A 23,548-nucleotide genomic window follows, 5' to 3' on the forward strand; every position below is an offset into this window, starting at 1 on the left:
GTGGAATAAGCTGCAGCCCTTTAGTTAAAAAGGTAGTTCAGAGGATGCATGCTATTTCTGTTTGAGAATTGAAGCTGAAAATCCAGAAGGTTGACGAAATCGGAAAAATTCTGATGATACAATATTACGGGAGAAGCAAAAGCATACTGATCCACGTTGTCTAGCATTTTTAATAATAGCATTGCTTCATTCAGACAGCTCGCTTGAAATTTGTAATTTTTTTTCATTTGCGACTGTACCTGCCAATATGTGCAGCCTTAAAAGTGCATCCTAACAGTTGACTATTTTGCTGTAACCACGTTTCTGGTGACAATTATTCACATTAATAACAAAATCTTAAATTTCTTAGCCTCTGACATGGTTTGTCAATTCATACAGTCTACTGTTATGTTAGATCTGTAGATTCACTTTTTGGAGGTAAGAAAATTTATTGTTCTTGTTAGTCATAGCAAACACACATCTTTGTCATTTAATGCATTTCTGTGAATGAAAAGCGTTGAAATGCAATGATTAAGACAAGTTTGACTCTGGAGAAAAAGCAGCAACATGTTACATGATACTAAACTGCAATATACAAACGTAATTATTAGACACTTGGTAGTTGTGCTCTCACAACAAAGAACATTTGCTGATAGTAGCAGTGTTCGCAAACCAACACTTCAAACTTCACTGCTCATTGTTTATTGGCTGATAATGATCAGTTGGTTTCTTTCTACCGATTTGAATGAACTCGCTCATAAAGCCAGTGCCACCATTTCTCTTGGGATACCATGCATCAAACGTGTCTACCAGCTTCTTAGGATCTGCAACGTAGGACAGCAACATAGACATATGCATAGTGATTGTGGCATATTATTTTAATGGGGGATCAGATAAAATATACACAATTCTTGAAGATACTTGTGTTCCAAGCAACAAAAATAATTTTCTTCAAACCTCAACTTACGACGACCTCCACTAAGTTGGTACACAAAATTAAACGATTCAATTGTTGCTTTAAGCCATGACATTTTTGGAGCAAAAATCATGATCTTAGTTTTTTTATGAGTTCTTAAAAATCAAGGATTCTTGACAAACAATCTTGTTTTGATGTGTTTGTAACAAAACTGAATACTCCTCTTTTAGTAAACATTAAGAGATAATTGACTGCATGTGTAGTACAATGCCACAGAAGTACCTTTAAAGTTAGCACCTATGAGTTTTTTTAGTAAATCTCGAAGCAGGATTAATTGCGCGGCAGCAACTGTAACTGGTAGTTTTTCCTTACTACTTCGTTTAACAAATGACCTTATGACATCGAACTCTCTACTGCAATCACAGGGTTGATACTCCACCCAAAAGGAACTCCCAGTGTTTAGGGGGTGTATTTCAAATTGACCAACCAGATGATTGAGGTTACAATATCCAGTCTAGGCCTATCCAGGTGGGTGTTTCTTTCAGAGTATCAACCCTGGGATTGCAATCAGCTCAAGCGCAAGCATTGAAAAGTATTCTCGACCTTCGGTTTCATCCAGTTATAAGGCACCAGGCAGGCACAAAAACTAGCAAGCTGGTATTTACATTTTTCATGATCAACTGCATTAATCGCACCTAGGAACATTGCTGTTAAGTATTTCAGAGTGTTCTTTTATTTCTTTGGCTTCCATTCAGACTTTGTATGAAACTGCTAGTAGTTCTACTCCACTAACTTCCATGCAGTTTGCACATACCGTAAAACCTCTAATTGAACGCCATGGCGCTCTACTTTTCAACCTTTCCTCAGGGTGGTGGTTAATCGGAAGTGGCATTCAAATAGAGGTGGCGTTCAATTAGAGGTTTTACAGTATATATTCATGTATATGACTTTTACACGCAAGATGTATAAGAATTTGTCAAATTAAAGGATATACATGTAAGTCACTAATACTGAAAACAGCGTTCATAAGCATTCTGATGAGCAAAGCAATGAACAGACATTTCATATGGGCAAAAATGAGTGAAAACATCAAACTACTCCAAAAATGATATAACGAAAAGATTGAAGATTTAAATAAAAATATCTGATTTTCCAACCCTGACCTGAGCGTAATAAGTGCTCGATATCAGAACTAATCAATATTTGATATCAAAACTAATCAATATTTGATATCAGAACTAATTGATATTTGATACCAGAACTAATCGATATTTGATACCGGAATTAATCAGTATTTGTATAGAAATTTTTAAAAACATCAAAGCTTTATAGTTAAGTTAATATAAATTATGAATAAAATGTAAAAGTAATAAAATACGTGAACTAAATTAACTTCAAAATTGTCTATTATAAGTCAGAGTTACAATTTGTATCACTCACCATTTTTGTGTTTCTAAAATAGTCTGATTAAAACCTGTTTGTACTGGTTATTGTTTTACTAATTTAGTTTTGACATAGAATTAATGTTTCTACAGTTAGATTTTACATGGTTTATGCACAATATGATACATTTCTTTGAATGCCATGTGATTAGTTGAAATTATTAACATTGCTTGTTGAGCTTTTTAATTAATTAAACCAAATACGCTATATTCTGATGAGAACATTTGCCCCAGCATACATGCACCTATGAACATGCACCTATGAACATGTGATGAACATATTATGAACATGTGATGAACATATTATGAACATATGATGAACCTATGATGCACAAATTAACTTTGTATATAGCGGTTCAGGTGTACTTATTCCTATGCAGAAACAATAATTTTCATATCTCCAAAGTCCTGCAAGTTTTAAGGATCTTTAATGAATAGTTATTGATCAAATATGCATGTATGTTTGTTATTGTATAATTCAAAATAATCTAGAGCCAGTAATAACATGGCTAATATATATAACAGTTAATATACATATATATATATAAATTATTTATAAAAAATTATATATAAAAAATTATAATAATAATAATAAATTATAAAAAAATTATATATAAAAATATAAATATTACATATAAATTATTTATCTTTATACTAGCTGGATGTCCAGCTTTGCCCAGGTATTAAAAATCAGCTTATAAACAATGAGAGGTAATGAGATTTGCCTGCCACTCGCTATTAGCCTGGCATATTGCCAATGGATAATTTGAGTAAGCTTACTAATAAGAGCTACCGCTTCTCATGACGTTACACCATGATTTTGCGTTGTGACCAACAGCGGTAGCCTATTTGCTCTCCTATAGAGACATATATTGCCTCGCAAATCTTTTGAGCTCGTGTGGCTTAGTTAGTAAGGCATCGTACTGGCTTAGTTAGTAAAGCATCGTACTGGCTTAGTTAGTAAAGCATCGTACTGGCTTAGTTAGTAAAGCATCGTACTGGCTTAGTTAGTAAGGCATCGACTAATTCCTAGACCTTTATTCCTAGACTTTAATAGATATATAGCTGGATAAATATGCAGATAAACTTCGACAAGTATATAGACAGGCCTACTAGGTGAATGCCCAGCGTTTCCCTGGTAATATAAAAGTCTGTGCAGAGAATTTATTTTTATGTAACAATAATAACTTTCAAACTTCATATTACGAGAAATGCGTTTTGTGCAGTTTGAATTAATTAAGAAAAAAATAAAACAACTGTAAAGGTTTTTAAACTTTGCCAAGCTGTAACATTCAAGCTTCATGAGAAAAATGTTTCATGCAGGTCAAATAACTTAGGGAACACGATAAAACAAATTAATAATTCAATTAAATTTGAAAAAATAAAACGACTATAAAAGTGTGTAAATGTGAAATAATTAGCAAGTAATAGCTAAATTAAATCTGTTTTGCTGCGATTCCAATAAAAGATGATTCGGTAATGATACAATTAATACGAACTGAGAAAACAAGATAAAAATCCTGAATATGTTGAATTAATAATAACAATTCTTGCGTAGAAGTGTGTGTTTAACAAAGGTTACTGTTCCACCAGAAGATATCCATCAAAACTTTGAATACGATGATACTATTATTTCTCGATACTGGTACAAATGTAAAAATGAGATATCGTCCTTTGTCTGACTGAAAGGAGAGAGAATGTCGAGGCTTTTCTCAGAAATACAGTGTACTTGTCTGCGTGAGAAGAATTGGCCTTGACCAAAGATATAGTAACTGAACTTTACAAATATATATATAGACAGAGGCATCGTACCGTGTGGGCGCAATGCTAAAATAATAACTATGACTGGACAATCAAAACGACGAATCCACGAAATCACATACGATCAACTTTGAGAAATATATATAAATATACACACTAGCAAAATTCCCGATGTTGCACGGGTATTAAAAATCAGCTTATAAACAATGAGAGGAGATGTAGTTGCCTGGCACATTGCCAATGGATAATTTGAGTAAGCTTAGTAATAAGAGCTCTCTATTTGCTCTCACGGTTGAGCACAGCATCAAATTAGGCTACCACTCTCCGTGACGTTGCGCTGTCACAGAGAGCGTTAGCTCATATTTACCCACATAGCGACATATGACATCGCTCAATAAGTCTATCAATTTTGGATAGCTAAATTGGTAAGGCATTCGACTGGCGAACATGAGGTTCTCAGATCAAATCTTGTGTGATACGGATTCTTATTTTCAAAATTTTAATAGCTATAGCTCGACAAGCTGAAGGACAGAGACCAACTTTGAGATTTATATATATATGGGTCGTGATCTCAAAAACCATGGTTAAGTCGCAAATCACGAAGTTAAGTTATCCGACTTTGAAGCTGCACTAACTGAATTTATAAAATTGGTAACGATTTTTGCAACACGTGTATCCGGACAAATCAAAGAGTGATTTTGCTGAATATGAACTCAGTTTAGCCAATAGAAGTCTCCAACCCTCGGAAAAAACCTTAAAACCGTTGCTAGGCTAAACAGGAAGTGCTAAAAAATGGCATCCGATAAAAGCAATCAATTCTTTTTTGCCGATTTCAAAGATAACTCTGACATTTTGGACACTTTTAATGAGTACTTTGGTATTCCAACCAGTGTTGAAACCAGGGAAAGTAAAAAGAATGACGATGATATTTTCCTAACGATTCTTATAAGATTCCTATAATATTTAATTATAAGAGTAATTATTCGATTTTATAAGATTTAATTATAAGAATAATTATTCGAAATTACAAGATCGGATTATATAGTGTCCGATGGTGCGCAATATGTTACTGTTATTATTTTTCTAAGGATTTTGTTGGTGATACTACAGTTATGCCCAAAATTGCGATACTGCCAAGCCGTTTTTAATATCTGCAAAACTTCAGAGTAAGTAATACATTTTCTGATAGATATACAGCTATTTCTATAACAGCCAGCTAAAATCTAATTAGATTTTTGAATTCAGCATAATTTTTAGATATAAAAACAGAAATCTAGATAAATATCACAACTTCTTGATATTGGTTGCTATGACGTTTTGAAATGAAAACAAAATTGTGCATTGGTTTTCGTTTCTCAAACTTTAACACCAGTTTTCTCAGAACTGTGTTTTCGCACTACCGGCGAACGTGCATTCAGTTTATTGACCATAAAATCTGCTGTAATTAAGCTAGAATCAAAATCTTTTTTGCAAAACAACTAAGAATGTTCTCCTTCTGCTAGTGTAGATAACTCCAAATCTCACACACCCAACTTTACCATGGTTTCTGCGATCATGGCCCATATAGATATATATATATATATATATACATGTACGCATTATATACATATATATAGACAAACCCTACAGGATGAAATTATTCAATGGATTTAATAATTCACAAGTTCGCGTACAGCCAATTCCGCGAATTACTAAAATCCGCGAATAATTAGTTTTCCTTTTTAACACAAGGGAGAATAACTACTGCCTCAAATTAAAAATTAGCCGCTATTCAGAGTTAGTAAACGTAGCTGAATTCCAAACTTTTTTAAAATCATCGCGGAGGCTTCGAGTTAAGTTCATTGCCAACGCATCACACTTCTTAACAAAGTTTTTCACAAAGGTTGTCACAAGTTTTTCAGCTCGACGTCGAAAAGATCTTTCCTGCAATTCTTTACATTGACAAAAACTCATAACTTACCACAAGTTGTTGGTTCACCAAAAGTATCCAAATCGATGAACATTCATAAAAAACTTTTGGATGCAGCCGAAAATTAATAGCTTAACATGATCGACATAAATTTCTCAGCTAAATAGAAACCTAAACACGTTGTATACGCACATAAAGGTTTTACTGTATTGCTAGCTGCTTTCACGGATTAATTTATTCGCGAATGTGTTCATCCGTAAATAATTTATTTCGCGACTATGCATGAAAAGACAATTTTCGCGAAATTTAAATCTGCGAATAATTTCATCCTGTAGGGTATATATTATGTACATATATAAAAATATAAAATATACACATAGTTGTTACAGCAATTTGCTTCACAAACAAACTTACTGTAGACAGGGAAACGGTCAGGATGCGCTTGCATATATTCAGCAGCAATTTTGTCCTCTTGCAAATGCTTCAACGATGTAGGTCTATTTCTTATTCGGTGCACGTAGACTCCCAAAAAAAAGTATGACAGGACTAGTGGCCATCTTTTACCAACTAAAAACAGCAGATTAAATTGGTTGACTGCAAAAGAAAGCTACAAATAACTAACCGTAATGTATTACAATGAGCTTGAAAACCTCCCTTAATAAACAAACACAATATACATGGAAGAAATTTGGCCAGCCAAAAAGTAAAATAAAATGATTGAGAAACTTAGGTTGCTTACACGAGATGATATTATAGAGAATTGGAATTTACCGCACAAACTAAAATATTTTGGCAGTTGCAAATGTTATGTATAGCCTGCCAAACAAAGGTAGCAAGTTTGACCTAATTTACATTAGCATGAGCTACATGTAAATAAAAACTCATTTTATAGACCAACAAAAATCATCCTGATGTATTATGGGTTTTGTGGGGCTCAAGCTATTTTGCCGTCTGAGCTCAAAACAGTTGCAGATGGTTGCGGCAATTACGGTGAGTGAATTAAGCCAGTGGATTAGGTAGTATTAGGTATTATTGGGTAGTATTGTAGGTATGCAAGTATAGTACTGGTAGTAGTGATGCGAGTGATGTTAGCAGGTATGACTTGGGAATCGAGAATATAGTGAATACAGTGGCAGTAGGAGGTATATAGATGATAAAAAAAGTGGTATGTTTCAAGATATGGAGCAGGTAGTAGAGTACGTAGTAGAGTACGTAGTAGAGATAAAATTTGCTACAATTGCATTCGTAGTGGTCGTGAGATGTGCAGCTGTCTCCGCATTAAATGTTTTTCTTGTGGAAAACGAGGTCATGTATCCCGATATTGCATGGATAATGGTAGAGAAGTAAAGTATGACAGACTAGGTAGCAGCAACAGCCAAGGAGATAGCCTAAGAGCAGCTACGAGAAGTACGATAGCCGAGATAGTAGTAGGGAAAGGTATAGAGACAGAGAAAGCTCTCACATGATCAGGAATAAGTGGAGTAGATACAGGGATAGCACTACGGACAGGTATGAGAGAGACAGACGGTATAAGAAGCGGGAGACGGATAGGCATGATGAAAAGTAAATTGACAGCAGGGGTAAAAGTGTAAGGTCTGCTGACTCTAGAGATGAATATGGGGAAGACCAATGAGTGGCTGGAGAATTGTGCAGTATTCAGAAGTTAATGGAAACAGTGTCGAGTTTAGATTTTTTACTGAGGCATCAATAGTAACCGAGGCAGCAGCCAATAGGTTAAACATACAGTTAAATAAGATATCAAAAGCTTTAAAAATGCTGATGGCAGTGAGTTGAGCATGATAAGAACTGCAGTAGGCTTCTATTTCATTTGAAAAGTAAACACAGGACTATGGATGCTGAAGTTTATGTGGTGAAAGGATCGACAACAGACTTTTTGGGCATAACTGAGTTGAAGCAGCTAAAATTATAAGCCGTTGAAAATGTGTTATGTGAGAGCGAGTTTGAGCCTGTTAAGGAGTGTAGAGGTATTAAACCAACTGAACCGTTTTTGTCAAAAGCCATCACTACTGGGTTAAGTAGTGATGGCTTTTGACAAAAACGGTTAAGTAGTCCCGTTTCAAATGATGTCAAGTTGCAAAACTTGACAAATAAGTTTGACAAGGAAAATGATGTTGAGAAGGCTGAATAGGTTAAGACTTGTGGGCTTGTAAAACCAAGAAAGTGACGAGTAGTAAATGTGCGGCAATGAAAAGGTATGTTGGAAATTAACACAAAGAAAGTGGTAGAGAAATTGGTAGTCAAAGAGGGGACAGCACAAGGCATCAAAAAGGCGAAAGTGTCTATGGGGCACAATAGAGAATGCAGTCATGCTAAAGTAAGAGATTGTGTTGAGAAAGTAGCTATGCTAGTATCTGCAATGAAAGTGTGCCCTTTTTTAGCTGAGGTTTCCAGTGATGGAATGTTGGACTGAGACGGTTATGAGAAAAAGGTAGCATAGATTAAGAGGGAGGAAGCAGTGGTACAGAGAGAGAGAGAGAAAGAGGTGGTACAGAGGAAATCTAAAAAGAAAATGGCTAAGCTAAAATAAAAAGGTGAGGCAGCGGTGACAGAGTTGGAGAATCCTGAGGCTTTGAAGGGTTGCAGGGAGTAAACCCGCACTATTTAAGGGTCAGGCTGAGATTAATAGGTTTAGGCCTATAACAACATTAAGCTCTGTGGTGTCACCTCCTTTGCAGTCGGGTACAACCAAAGAAGTATTGTCCTATGGGATGCCAGACAAACCCGCCTCCATTAGTGGGAGCGTGGTTAAGACGGATGAGATGGGAGATGACGTTGAGAAGTCATTATTGACCTAACCAACAGGCTCAGGGATAGTCAGTGGTGGTGGCAGTGTTGGTAGTGACAGTGGTCACGGTAGAAATGTTAGTGGTGACGATGGTCATGATGGCAGTATTGGTAGTGTTGGTGGTCAGCGTGATGGAAATGTGAGCACATATTGGCAATGTTGCAGGCAGTAAAGTTAGTATTTTTGGCAGTGGAGCAGGGTTAGCTAAGCAAGAGACATAGCCTATGAAGACTACCTTAACAGAGTCAGGTAACGAGTGTCACAAGTAAGATGAGTTATTACATGTGCTCTTTGATAGCTATAGTGTGGCTGAAAAAAGAGTATGTTGTATTACAGAATTTGTGAGGCACAACTTATATTGGCGTCTGAGCTCAAAGCAGTTGCAGGTGGTCACAGCAATTACGGTGAATGAATTAAGCCTGTAATATATAGGAGGGATCGGAATTTATATGGTGGAGGAGTTCTTGTGGCCATTAAAGCTAGTATTCCTCACAGAGAGATTGCATGTGATTCTAGCGCGGAGGTGGTTTCGATATGTTTTAAACTCTGTGGCGACGAGTATTGCAACTTAACATGCTACTACAGGCCACCATCAAATAATGATCTTAACTCGTTTTTGTCATATATAGATACCATCAAATCTCTCCACCCCACAAATAAAACACTCATAACCGGAGATTTTAATTTACCTGGTATTAATTGGAACAAAGTGGAGTTGTCGACTTCTTGGAGGCCTTTTTATATTGATTTTATTAATTTACTGGCAGAGCACAATCTAGAACAACTCATTCATGAGCCTACACATATAGCTGGCAACACACTGGACTTACTATGTACAGACTTGGCATTTAAAATTGAAAATGTAAGCGTTATCCAACCAGGAATTAGCGATCACTTCATGATTGAAGCTAAGATCCTTGCCACTCAGACTGAGAAAAGTAAGTCACTTAGACCACCTGTTAAACTATTCCACAAAGTGGACTTTGCACAATTTAGTGATGACCTAGATCTTGTTTACACAGAGATTAAAGATCAGATTAACCAAGGGGCAGATATGAATACCTTATGGTCAACTTTCACAACTGGATTACACAATGCTGTTGACAGTCATGTTCCTACACGCAAGTGCACAATTAAGAATGACAATGAACCTTTATGGTTCAATAGTATGGCTAGGCGGGCATGCAATAAACAACGGAAATTATACTCCTTATATAAAAAAACAAAGGACCAAAGCACGATGGCAAAATATAAAAACCTGAGACGTTCTAACAAAAACATGTTCAAAGCCCTGAAAAAATCGTACATGACGAACAGATTGTACAAACCACTAAGCTGTGGGAACTCAAAACCTTTCTATAGATATGTAAAAGATTTGAAAGGTAACAGCAATCAAATAATGTCTATGGAAAAAGCAAACGGAGCACTAACACAGGACTCGGTAGATATTGCCAATACCCTTAATAATTTTTTCAATAGTGTTTTTACAAAGTCGTCTCCACTACCAAATCTGCCCTCTGTGGATAGTGCTGTTGATATTCAGATTGACAAGGAAGGAGTTATAAATCTTTTAAAATCTCTCAAGTCTGGAAAGGCACCAGGACCAGACAAAATAACCCAGGAGTACTTGTCAATTAATTTAGACAAAACTGCAGACATTTTGGTATGTATTTTTAACCAATCTATTCAAACCGGAGCTCTACCAGATGAGTGGAAATTGGCGCATGTGACCCCCATTTACAAACAGGGCGGCCGAAGCAGTCCCTCAAATTACAGACCGGTGTCTCTTACATGCATATGCTGCAAACTCCTTGAACACATTGTTCATCATCATCTGAGTAAGCAGCTTGATGAGATTTTACACGAAAACCAGCATGGTTTCCGTAAAGGGTTGTCATGCGTTACTCAGCTGGCTACGGTAACTCACGACATTCTGAAAAGTATTGAGAAAGGTGTCTCTGTTCATGCCATAGTTCTAGACTTCTCGAAGGCTTTCGACGTAGTAGACCACCAATTACTTTTAAGTAAAATGATTAAACTTAAGATCAATCCTATTATTATTCGGTGGGTTTCATCATTTCTTAGTGAGCGATATCAGAGAGTAATTCTGAATGGCGAAAACTCTGATTTGACTGTTGTCACATCTGGTGTCCCGCAGGGTAGTGTGTTGGGACCAGCATTGTTTATACTCTTTATCAACGACATTGTGGACTGTGTGTCCAACAGCACTATTCGATTGTTTGCTGACGACACTCTAATATACCATCCCATTACTGGCCCTGGCGAACAGGCTGAACTGCAGGATGATTTAAATAGTTTAACATCATGGGCAAAAATAAATAAGATGAGATTTAATGCAGGAAAGAGTAACTTTATATCCTTTGGAGACAAAACACTGAACGCGTACATATACAAACTTGACAAGAGTGTCTTAAACGCATGCACCACAATTAAATACTTGGGAGTCATTATTTCACAGGACATGAAATGGCATCACCACATTACTGCAGTGTATACAAAGGCACTACGCATTCTGGGTCTACTCAAGCACTCACTTTAAAGTGCTCCTCAGAAAATTAAACTGCTTGCATATAAGACTATTTGTCGGCCCTTGCTTGAATATGCTGCGGAGGTATGGGACCCAGTAACTAAATCTCATTCTACTCAATTAGAGAATATCCAAAGTAAAGCTATTCGCTTTGTAAAAAACATCAAGGGTCGAGATATTTCAGTGACTGACAGCAAAATTGAAGCGGGGCTGATCTCACTTCAAAAAAGAAGGCAATTGCAAAGAATTTCTTTATTTTGTCGTGTTACAACAGATAACTATTTGCTTCCTTCTTTTGAGGACACTTTAAATTTTATGCAGAGCTCAACTCACAGTATGAGTACTCGCACTCAGGGTTACAATGCTATTGCTTGTGAGTCAAGCTTGTTTTTACAGAGTTTTTTAGTACGAACGGCAAGGGAAATTCGCACAGGAGAAATTCTTGATGATTTTTAAAAAAAAAAACTAATATTACTATAGCTTTTTCATGTAAATTTTTTATTGAATAAATGGGTTTAACAATATTTTGATAGGCACATGAAACTGTCGTTCTAATATGGTGCTATAACGTGCATACTTTTAGGGTGGATTTTTAACAATCAATTTTAGATATAAATCTTACAGTAAAAAAATTAACTTTTCATTTTAATGACTCTCAATTTTTACGATTCAGTGGTCAGAGGGTCCCACATTTTACTCGGCTCAAGAGGTCTTGGGACCTAATTTATCCAGATCCAGAGATCCAGATCCAGATCCTGTGTATTAGATAATATTGAGTAGTATTGGGCAGTATTAGGCAGTATCAAGTAGTAGTGGGTAGTATTAGGTAGTATATAAGCAAGTGTAGAGAAGGTCGGCGCCGTTCGTCTTTGCTACAACTTCATGAGAGTACACTCATTTATACAACACATGCAACACCCACCTTTAACACTTTAACAGAAAAAATGACCAGCAACCGTTTCAAATACTAATGTAAAACAGGGTGCATACGAAGTGCTTAATAACCTAGATAAGCATGCCCTAACAAAATGAGGCTAAGCACATTGATACAGCACCTTTAAAAATGTGCAACAGTAGCTTATCAATCTTAATTCATCAATGTTGAACAAATCAAGCAACATAATATATAGATGAGCTACCGTTTTACTTACAAATAGCCGGTCTTTTTGGGAAAAGGTACATAAAAAACAATCCTACAGCCAGTTCCTTGCTGTCTTGAGGTATAGGATTCTTTGACAACGGTTGTGGTTGTTTAGCTTTTGGGAGCATATCCAGCCGAGGCTCGGCATAAAAATAATTTGGAAGCATTTTGTCACAATTACTTGCTCGTTGGTAACAGTTGAAATCCTCTCGGCATCCGGCGAAACCTACATATAGTCCCGCTTTGACCAACAGGACCTCTTCATAGATGTGCGACCCCCGAACAAAATAGTTAATGAGGAACTCACTAATCGGTAGCGATTCCAGTCGCTATGAGAAAGGGGAAACGGGAGTTGGACGCATTTAGATATGCGAATACGTATACGTTTTTGTTACACTTGACAAAATAGTTTTGTGAGAATGGATTTAATTTCTAGCTTTATTGTTGGTGGTGCAGCTATTGTGTGCGTTATTGCGGTTTTCTTTTATGTATTCAGAACAAAAAAGCAAGGTATGTATATATTTTGTGCTTGAACTTTTACAGGTTGGCAGCATCTACGTCGTTGTCTGTATCATCATTGAACTTGATGGTTTTGATCAGTTTATCTGCATTGAGTCACTGGACCGATTTGACTGATTAACAATCCGCAATGATACAATATTCAACTCTGTGGCTGCCGGTAGGGAGCTTTCTCTGCTGTCGTGAAGGAGATTCATCCTAATATCAGCGTTATAACCAATGAAGTTGAATTTCGCCAGCGACCACTATTTTGTTGGATTAACTACTAGTTGTTGGATCCAGGCTTACACTTAGTTATTATGTATTAGTGTGTTGTAAAGTTGTTAGTGGTCACCTGGTCACATCTAGATCCAGACCTGGGTGTTAACTGCGCGTTTTTGCTCTTGTCTTAGGCACGACAACTAATCTATCGTTTGTGTGGGATATTATGTGATTATCGAGGCTTTTCTGTAATTAGCCAGTAATACAAAAGCTGGCTTTACAAAAAGCCAGAGGGACTGTTAGCAGGGCATGATATATATTAAGCAGTGAATCGGTGTGGGTGGATGGCCTCTGCAAAGAGAGCAGGACATGCGAACTAAGCTACTGAACTGCCATGCCTTTTTCTCTTGATGGCACGAAATTTTTATCGTGGCTCTTAGTGGAGAAGCAGCCTACCATAAAGTGCTCAAAAAAGTGATTTATTTTATATTAGGATGGATAATATGCTGAAATAATGTTCTAGACCAGAATTTATGCTGATGCTGAATATTGTGATGGAAACATGCATTACCATCTCCTTTTTGGTTATTGTCATTAGAGTTGTGTTCTCTTGTGTTATTTTATATAGTCACGCCCCTAGAGGAGGTTGGCCCTAGCCACCTCATTTGCATATCTGGTTATACTTAAGGCCGTGTTTCGGCCTAGTAAGTTCGTTCAATACATGCTTTGCATTTGGACCCACACTCTTCTGTTACCTTGCGCAATAACAGAATCACACTGAGCACTTATTTACTCCAAGCCTCAGTCTACGGACTGTGCTTTGGGAGTAGAGTATAGAAACACTGTCGACCCCGGTCGACCTCAGGTCGACCTTGTCGAACGAGCATAATATCACTCAGGGAGCAATTCCCCGTATAAGGTGGTTGTAGTAGACCGGTGGTGTAAGCCGACCTAGTCGCCTCCGCGTGTTGGTCAACAGGCAACACTTACACGGCCCCTGTGGAGAGTGAATGCAGACCGGTAGAGTAAGCCGACCCAGGTCGCCTCTACGTGTTGGTCGCAGGATCCAATACACTGGTGGCAGCAGTGGGATAAGACTGCGGTAATTAGGAATTATAAGACGAATCTAGTAACCATGCCAAACAGCCGACGGAATGCTACCAGAGATCTGGCTGAGGCAGAGTTACAGCAGGTCGACCAGATTGGTCAACTGACAGAGGCTATCACTAGAGCCTTACAGATACCCAGAGGGGGAGCCAGCTTCAAGCCTCCGAAGTTCGATGGGAGTGAGGATGTGGAGCTATTCATCTCCCAGTTCAAAGAGGTTGCGGAAGCAAATGAGTGGAGTGAGAAGGCCACGCTCCTCCACCTGCGGGAGACCCTGAAGGAGGGAGCCAGAGGTTGCAGTCGAGGGGACTCACCTGCCTCCATCTTCTCGGCTTTACGCATGAAGTACGGGCTCTCCCCGAGAGAGGCGAGGAGTAGACTCCACCTAAAAAGGGAACCCAAAACAAGCCTCCAAGAACATGCCACAGAGATGGAGCGTCTGGTGAAAATAGCATACGCTGACCTCCCAGAATCCTACCAGTCCAGTATGGCCATGGATGCGTTTTCTCTGACACTGGGAAACACGCCCCTCCAACGCCACTTGTTAGCGATGAAGGCACAGAGCTTGGAGGAAGCAGTGCAGGCGGGGAACGAGTTCCTGCAAATCCAGCCCACTCTTCCTCGACCTGGTGCCCGACCCCTAATAATGACGGTGGAGGAGGAAGAAGTTACCCCCGCTACAGTCGCCCCCGTCCATTCGGACCCCCCATCAGCCACCTTGAACGACGTCCTGATGGCTATAAAGGGGTTAGCAGATGGACTGAGGGAAGGAAAGCTGTTGGGACAACGGGGAGTGGACAAAAGGGGACCAAATTGTTGGGGTTGCGGCCAGGCAGGGCACACCCAACGCCGGTGCCCCCAAGCCTCCCAAGGACTACAGCCTCAAGTCACGAGGCCGGGAAACGGTTACCATCCACAGCAGTAGGGGGAAGTACTGACTGTGGATCAAATATACCCTTGCAAGAACAGTGGCAACAGCCACGACGGACTAGGCGAGGCAGGCTTCCCCCCTACTCGCCACCGGTCCCCTTGCATAACCAGTATCAACCCTTACCTGAGTGTGCAGGTCTCCCACTCTCAGAAGCCAAGGACGAAACATACGTCTGGCCAAAGCCGTCTCGGCCTTCCAAGAAGGGCCCCCAGAGGACTAGCAAAGCCAGACGGACCCACGGAGACGAGTCATGGAAGCCACATAATAGCAGCTATTTCTTGCCAGGTCGCATCGGAGGTCAGCCCGTCCAATTCCTCGTGGACACCGGATGTACCTCTAATTTGTTGGGACGACATGTCTTTGAGCGGTTACCTAAAGATGTCAAAAGCAAATTGGAGGTCCGGGAGGACTATGGACAAATGGCAGATGGTACCCGGCTGCAGTTCCACGGACTCATCACTCTTCCGGTCAGAGTCAGGAGTGTCCAGGTTACTGTGTCTCTCGTGGTGTGTGCCCTGAAGGAAGATGCCATCCTGGGCATGCCTTTCCTGGTCGACCACCACTGCGAGATGAACTTTCAGCAACCCACGCTGGTGTTAAATGGACAGAAGTTGACTTGCACTGACCGAGAGGGTCGACCTCTGACAAGCAGCGTGCAGATAATGCGAGCCACAACGCTTCCCCCTCGAACCGAGGTCCTGGTTGCCGGACGTCTCACGTCCTCCTCCTATCAGCCAGTCGGGTTAATTGAGGGAACGAAGAACGGATATATGGTGGCCGCCAGCCTACACCAACCCGGTAAGAAGGGGAGAGTGGCCATCCGTTGTATGAACCCCACCGACCATCCCGTCAGCGTGACGGCAGGAACGGTCGTGGGGCAATACACTGGGGTCGGGCCGGACGAAATAGGGGCCCCCTGGACAGCGAAGGGAGAAGCCGAGGTTTCCAAAGAAACTCCCCCTCCTGTCTCCAACGTACCTCTCCACATGCTGGACCTGCTCCGACAGGCGGCGCCACATTGCTCGTCCCCTACCGAGCACCGAAGAATGGAAGACCTTTTGACCCGTTATGCGGATGTATTCAGCCAAGGGAGTGAAGACATGGGACGTACCACCCTGGTACAACACGAGATCCCCCTCCTCCCAGAGGCACAACCCATCCGTCAACACCCGTACCGTGTAGGACACGAGAAGGAAGCCGAGATCGAACGACAGGTTTCGGCCCTGGAAAAGCAAGGCATGATTGAGCCCGCTCACGGGGCCTGGAGCTCTCCGGTGGTCTTGGTGAGGAAGAAGGACGGGGCGTGGCGATTGTGTGTAGACTATAGGAAACTTAATAGTGTCACTCGCCAGGACGCCTACCCCCTCCCCCGGATTGATGAGAGCTTGGACGCCTTGTCTGGCAGTAGGTTCTTCAGTACCTTGGACATGATGAGCGGATACTGGCAGGTACCCCTCTCCGCCGAGGCCCAGGAGCGATCGGCGTTCGCCACACGCAGTGGGTTGTGGAGGTGGAAGGTGCTTCCCTTTGGACTGACCTCCGCCCCAGCTACCTTCCAGCGGCTGATGGAACGTGTCCTCCAAGGGCTACACTGGAAAACCCTGCTGCTGTACCTCGATGACATCATCGTCATGTCAGCCGACTTCTCCAGTCATGTCACTAGGCTTGCCGAGGTATTGGAGCGATTGAGGCAGGCCGGGCTGAAGTTAAAGCCCTCCAAATGCAGCTTGTTCCAGACCCAGGTCAAGTACCTGGGCCACATAGTCAGCAACACGGGGGTGGCTACCGACCCTGAGAAGATTCAGGCCATAAGTGGATGGGCAGCACCCCAAGACGTGACGCAGCTAAGGTCATACTTGGGTACCACTGGGTACTATCACAGATACGTGCCGGACTATGCCTCGATCGCCAAACCTCTCACCTTGTTGACCAGCGAAGGGGTCCCCTGGAAATGGGGAGAAGAGGAACAGGAAGCTTTTCTTAGGCTCAAATGGTCGCTGACACACGCTCCAGTACTGGCATATCCCGACCCCTCCTTGCCCTACGTGCTAGATACCGATGCTAGTAACGTAGGGACTGGGGCTGTGTTATCCCAGGTCCAGCAGGGCACGGAGCGACCCATAGCCTACTATAGCAAGACCCTCTCCTCCGCCGAACGCAATTACTGCGTAACCAGAAGGGAGCTACTGGCAGTGGTACAGGCTGTCCGGCACTTCCGGCCCTACCTATATGGCAGAGAGTTTACCATCCGAACCGACATGCCTCCTTGGTTTGGTTGCACAGGAGGAAGGAACCCTCTTGCCAGGTGGCCCGGTGGCTGGAGAGTCTGGCCGAGCACAAATACCGAATTATCCATCGAAAAGGCGATAAACATGGGAACGCCGATGGATTGAGTCGACGACAGTGCGTCGACTGCCGGCAGTGTGCTGCTATTGAGAGGCGGGATCAAGGGCCAACGAGGTCGCAAGTATGCGACTCTCTAGTAACCCCAGGAACGAATTGGGAAACTGCTGTGCCAGTGGACCAAGTTCCGGTACAGCCGCCAAGAGGCACCGGAACATCCAGTCCCAACCCCCGCCAGTTGGATGAGGATGAATGGCCTCGACTACCTGGCAACAGACCTGTTTTAGGGCACGGCCTCCCGACTCCCACGCCAACCAGTCCCGTCCCAGTACGGCTGCCGGGCGGGGCAGGAACATCCAGAGTGTTGGACCACCCTCCCAGAAGGCCTCAGGATCCTCAGTTACAAGCCGTCAAGGTAACTGGCGAAACCAACATTTTTGATGGAACTGGTGAAAGTGTAGTCCAAAAGGGTCCAGAACAACTGACGGTTGTACAAACCCCGCTGGATGAAGTACGGGCACTACAACAGAGAGCCGCTACCGACCTAGGGGTCATTTACCAGGCCGTCAGGAACCGGAGAGGAGTGGAAGAGGCCGTGCTACGAGTGGGCAGCCCCGAGCTGCAGCGATTGGCCCGGATGTTTCACCAGCTCCAGCTCGACGAGTCGGGCGTGTTGACCCTCCATCTCACCCAGAATGGGCGAGAAAAGGTGGTGGTGGTATGCCCGAAAACATTGAGACAGGAAATCCTGTGGAAAGTCCACGAGCAAACACACTGCGGTGTGGAGAAGACCTTGAAACGCGTCCAATTGGACTGGTATTGGCCGGGTATGGCCGGAGATATCCGGAGAGCAGTCCTCTCTTGCGAAGTTTGCCAGAGGGCCAAAACAGGAAAGGGGCGGACCTCCGGGAATAGACAACGGCTGTACGCCGGGAGGCCGTGGCAACGCCTAGCCGTAGACTTGGTGGGACCCCTGCCTCCGACCCCTCGAGGAAATAGTTGGGTGTTGGTGCTCACTGATCACTTCACTAGGTGGTCAGATGCTTTAGCCATCCCCGACGCTACAGCCCCAACGGTAGCCCAGATCCTAGACGAGAGGATATTTAGTTACTTCGGGCTACCCGAGATCATCCATACCGACCAGGGGAGCCAATTCGAGTCCTCATTATTCCAGGAGCTATGCGACTTGTGGGGAGTCGATAAATCTCGGACCACCCCGTACCACCCCGAAGGGAATGGGGTGGTTGAGAGAAACAATCGTGTGTTGGGTGACTCCCTACGAGCTCTCTTGCTGGGCAGAGGACAGGAAGATTGGGACCAACTACTGCCACAAATCATGCGGACGCTGCGAGGGTTACCACACTCCGCCACTAAAGAAACACCCAACTATTTGATGTTGGGTCGGGAACTACGTCTTCCTGACCAGTTGCTGTATGGGAATAGACTAGAATCATTCGCAAGCATACATGAGTATGTGCAGACTGTCCACGACCGATTGATACAAGCCCATACTCTCCTCCGAGATAGGCAAAAAGAAATTGTGTCAACTGACGCGAGAGAGCCTCCGTTATTCAATGAGGGTGACCTCGTGTGGTTGCTAAGCAAGCGGCGGAGAAGAGGGGAAAACCCGAAGCTAGCGGCCAAGTACTTGGGGCCCTATCGCGTGTTAAGGAGTCACGAAAACCACACTTATGAGATAGAGAGGTATGGACAGCGATCTATCCAAGCAGAGGGAAGGTTACGACTCTGTCGCCCCAGTCCGGTGCAACAAGGACGAGCCCCGGTTGAGGTCGAGCCTGCTCGCCGTCCCAACATGAGGGGCCGACCCAGAAGGCAAATCGCACGAGGAAACGATAACCCAGAAGTAGTTATTCCAGAGTTGCCCCTGCCTAGCCAACTAACGGAGTTGCGACTACCTCAGTCGCCAGGAAGGTCAGAAGCACTTCGATTTCCCAGGGGAGATCCCTTGGTTCCCCCAGGGGAACACAATCCTACCTCGATGATTGACCCCGACCCTGGCGGCGAGTTGATACCCGAGGAGGAAAGAGCCACGGAAAATACGGGAGCCCAGGCTAGTGATACCGGGGCTGGAGATGCACCACGGCCCCAACGAATCAGGAGGCCTCCCGCGTACTTGGCCGATTACGACACTAGCACCGTCCAATCGGGAGAAGCCCTCGGAGTTCAAGGTCAGAAGGCGGCCATTTTGGGTCCCAGACAGAACGCGCTCATTACTTGTTACCAACTCGAGGCGCACACACCTATATCTTTTCTCAACATGGAAGTCACTAAGGAAACCGTAAAGAAGGCTGCACCGATCATCGGAGCTTTACCCCTGTTGCCCGAAGTAAAGATCATGCCACTGGAGCTCCACCCGGCGCCGGGTGAAACCCTGGACGACTCAGAAACGGATCCTTTAGATAATCACGTTCCACACTCCCCACTACCGACCAAATGGATCGCGGCGGAGACAGCTAAAACGATCTCAAAACTATGTCGAGAGAAAGGTACTAACTGTCCATTGTGCCAACAACTACTCTCTACCCCTCGACGGCGCAGAATCCACATCGCCCAACATTTTACACGCTTCTTCTGCAAATGTGGGAGGAACTCCACATCTCGAGATACTATTGCAAAACATCAGGCTCGGATCAAGGATGCCGAAGTACGGAAGGCGCACGGTGGAAAGGGAGTTACTATATACGAGGTCGACCGAGATAGCTACCCGGCCTGGAGCAAAAAGGTACAATTAAATAATCCTCCGGCCTTTGAAAAGCCTACACCCTACGGGCCGATTAAAACCAAGCCACCTACGCGAAGAGGACCCCAGGCACCTCTCCCCTCTCCCCCGAAGAAGAAGTGGTACAGTCCGCCCAAGCTGGAACGACCGGTCCCAGCTCCTAGAAGATTGACGACAATAGGCAGCATCCAGAGCCGGCTGGGGGACGTACGACCCCGGGTCACAGTGGACGCTTTGCGAGAGGAGGCCTCCAACCTCCGACGGGCGGCTCGTCGCCTGGAGGACCTGGCAAATCGCATGTCGACCTCCTAGATGACACGGTCGACATGATTTATCAGTATTTCCCTTGGTATTTAGTAATTGCGATCTCTCATATTATTATACTCCCTTTTCTTTGTTTGTTTTGTTGTAGCTAGTTGGTGTGTTCCTATATTCTTGTATTTTTTTTTTCTTTTCTTGTGATTTTTATATATAGCCGGTAGTCGTCTATAGGGGCGGCGTGTGTGATGGAAACATGCATTACCATCTCCTTTTTGGTTATTGTCATTAGAGTTGTGTTCTCTTGTGTTATTTTATATAGTCACGCCCCTAGAGGAGGTTGGCCCTAGCCACCTCATTTGCATATCTGGTTATACTTAAGGCCGTGTTTCGGCCTAGTAAGTTCGTTCAATACATGCTTTGCATTTGGACCCACACTCTTCTGTTACCTTGCGCAATAACAGAATCACACTGAGCACTTATTTACTCCAAGCCTCAGTCTACGGACTGTGCTTTGGGAGTAGAGTATAGAAACACTGTCGACCCCGGTCGACCTCAGGTCGACCTTGTCGAACGAGCATAATATCACTCAGGGAGCAATTCCCCGTATAAGGTGGTTGTAGTAGACCGGTGGTGTAAGCCGACCTAGTCGCCTCCGCGTGTTGGTCAACAGGCAACACTTACACGGCCCCTGTGGAGAGTGAATGCAGACCGGTAGAGTAAGCCGACCCAGGTCGCCTCTACGTGTTGGTCGCAGGATCCAATACAATATCTAGTTTCTACACCTCTAAACTAACCACCAGACTAATAATAATGCATTACGTAGTACAATAAATTATTAATATAATCTTTATAATTTACAAGTTCGACCAGTACAGAACGGCACCATGATACATCAAACTAGATCAAAATTTGTAGCTGATTTTAAATATCATATTATGAGATTTCAAAAATGCATGGATTTGAATTTATATTACATAATAATATTATTATGTAAGTTATATGCGTAACTTGAAGTATGTATTAATTGTATGTAGTAGGTATGATTGTGAATACCACCCAATTCCATTTGTTTTGGACCAGAATTTGGAGCTTGTTCTGAGTATGTAACAGAAAATTCTCTCAACTGGCCACAACATTTTTTGTAATGTATTATGTAATACATGAATTTAATGATATAATTTCAAATTTTGCCAGTCTATCATTTGGGGAAAGCAAAGAGGTTGTAACACATCAATCAAGATCAGAATTTGTAGTATATTTCAGTTTTAGTATTTATATCTTTCCAAGTTGCATAAATTTAAACTTATACACGATATTATATAATATAATGGATTACATAATTTGTTTGTCTGTCAGTCTAATGTAGCACCGTGACTGGGTTATTTTCTACACATCTACAAGAAGGAAAAGTGAATCAAAAACTGTCACAGCTGTTTAAAGATTTAACCAAGATGTAGAATTTTTTTTTCTGTCTGGTATCAGGGAAAGGTATCATGAGGGGAAATATCCTGCAAACTTTTAAAGACATAACCTGATACTTGATGTATAATAACCTACCTTCACCAGCATTCTCATCAGAATCTGTATTCTCTTCTTCAGCACCAGTTTTGTTTCCACAGTCCTTGCGCTGACACATATCTGTACATTTGAGTCCAGCCTTCTGGCACTGGCATCTATTGGATGAACATCCAATAGATGTCAGTGCATCGACAAAACATGATGTCTTACATCGACAAAACATGTCTTTCATCACATCAGAAGGCGCTGGCTTCTGTGTCATCCATGTGATTTTGATATTGCCATTAGACAAAGTCCAGCCATGATTAGTGGGTAGGGGAGAATCAGTTGTTGGCTGCGCAGCTCTATGCCATATGGCTGCTTGATAACCAGCTCTCATTACATGCAGCCTCAGTTCATCTTGGGTTGGAGGAAGGTTGGTTTGGGAAATCCTTGAGGGAGTGCAATAAACCAAATATCTTGCTTCATTGACCTTTTCAGTTGTGTCAATATTATAAAGCCTGCATATGAGTTTTTCTATAGAGTGCTGAGTATCATCATCTACCTCAAACTCCAAGCCCAAAGAGCTTAATACTTTGATGAACTCAGGGTTCTGCTTGAGCAAATTCAGAAAGGATTTCTTTCCCTTTGAATAAAATGTGCTGGTACTTTCACAACCGCTGAGTGCATGTAGACCCAGAAGTGCCTGGGAGTAGGGCGGTGTTAGAATACCTGATACATTTCCAATGTATATGTATCGCATTCGTTCTTTCTTCCCACTGAAGTAGTAGAATTGATCTGATGGAAGCTCATGTACCAAAGATATACAAATCATAAACACACTTGTATCTTGACACTTTATCATCACCATACAGTCTGATCCTTTGTCTTCCATGATGAACTTTATATGTACTATCATTCTTGTGTCAGCTTCTTCATGATCTGATGCTAGACTCACTATATTTTTATTACTAGTTTTCTCATCCATTTGAAAACTGATCTTGTTGCAATTGGAAGAAAATACTATGTATACATCAGGATCCTGTTTGATCTGTGCACTGCTCCACTCCTTACTCAAGAAAGCCACCTAAGCTTCTTTGTTAGCACCTTCTGCCAGGAAGTCTGACCATTTTGGTACCATTTGATTTGGATCAAAAATCGTCACCTTTTGACTACCTTTCAATCCACGATGCATTCATGCTGTTGAGTTGATGCTCGGCACAGGATAGCTATCACAGAATTCTAGAAGCTTCTTTATTTCTGTGTGCACAGCTGTCCTTTATATATGAGCCATGGTCCATCTCTGTGAGGCAGATTAGGTTTTTGTGAATCCAATGAGACCTCTCTGTGATTTAGAATCACGATTGATGGTCTGTTCTATCGGCATATCACAGGCAACGCTGGAGAATGGGTGGTGATGCTCATATTGAAAGGTAGAATAACCACG

The 23,548-nt window shown here is 42.4% G+C and overlaps 2 protein-coding genes across 2 annotated transcripts in view; one reads left to right on the top strand and one right to left on the bottom strand.

Moving 5' to 3' along the window:
• Positions 1-408: 408 nt before the first annotated feature.
• LOC137402015 (uncharacterized) lies at positions 409-12,728 on the bottom strand. Its single transcript, XM_068088480.1, has 3 exons — positions 12,513-12,728; positions 6,422-6,574; positions 409-803 (listed from the first exon to the last, which is right to left on the bottom strand). The coding sequence occupies exons 1-3, from the start codon at positions 12,667-12,669 to the stop codon at positions 667-669; spliced, it is 447 nt and encodes a 148-aa protein (XP_067944581.1). The 5' UTR covers positions 12,670-12,728; the 3' UTR covers positions 409-666.
• A 127-nt stretch (positions 12,729-12,855) lies between these two features.
• Positions 12,856-23,548, top strand: part of LOC137401701 (DDRGK domain-containing protein 1-like) — a 28,730-nt gene continuing 18,037 nt past the window's right edge. Inside the window, exon 1 of the mRNA XM_068088160.1 lies at positions 12,856-13,012. Coding sequence (XP_067944261.1) covers positions 12,922-13,012 — 91 coding nt within the window. The 5' untranslated portion in view covers positions 12,856-12,921. The remainder of the gene's footprint in view (positions 13,013-23,548) is intronic.

Source organism: Watersipora subatra, chromosome 8, assembly GCF_963576615.1.
Source record: "Watersipora subatra chromosome 8, tzWatSuba1.1, whole genome shotgun sequence".
Lineage (NCBI taxonomy): Eukaryota > Metazoa > Bryozoa > Gymnolaemata > Cheilostomatida > Watersiporidae > Watersipora > Watersipora subatra.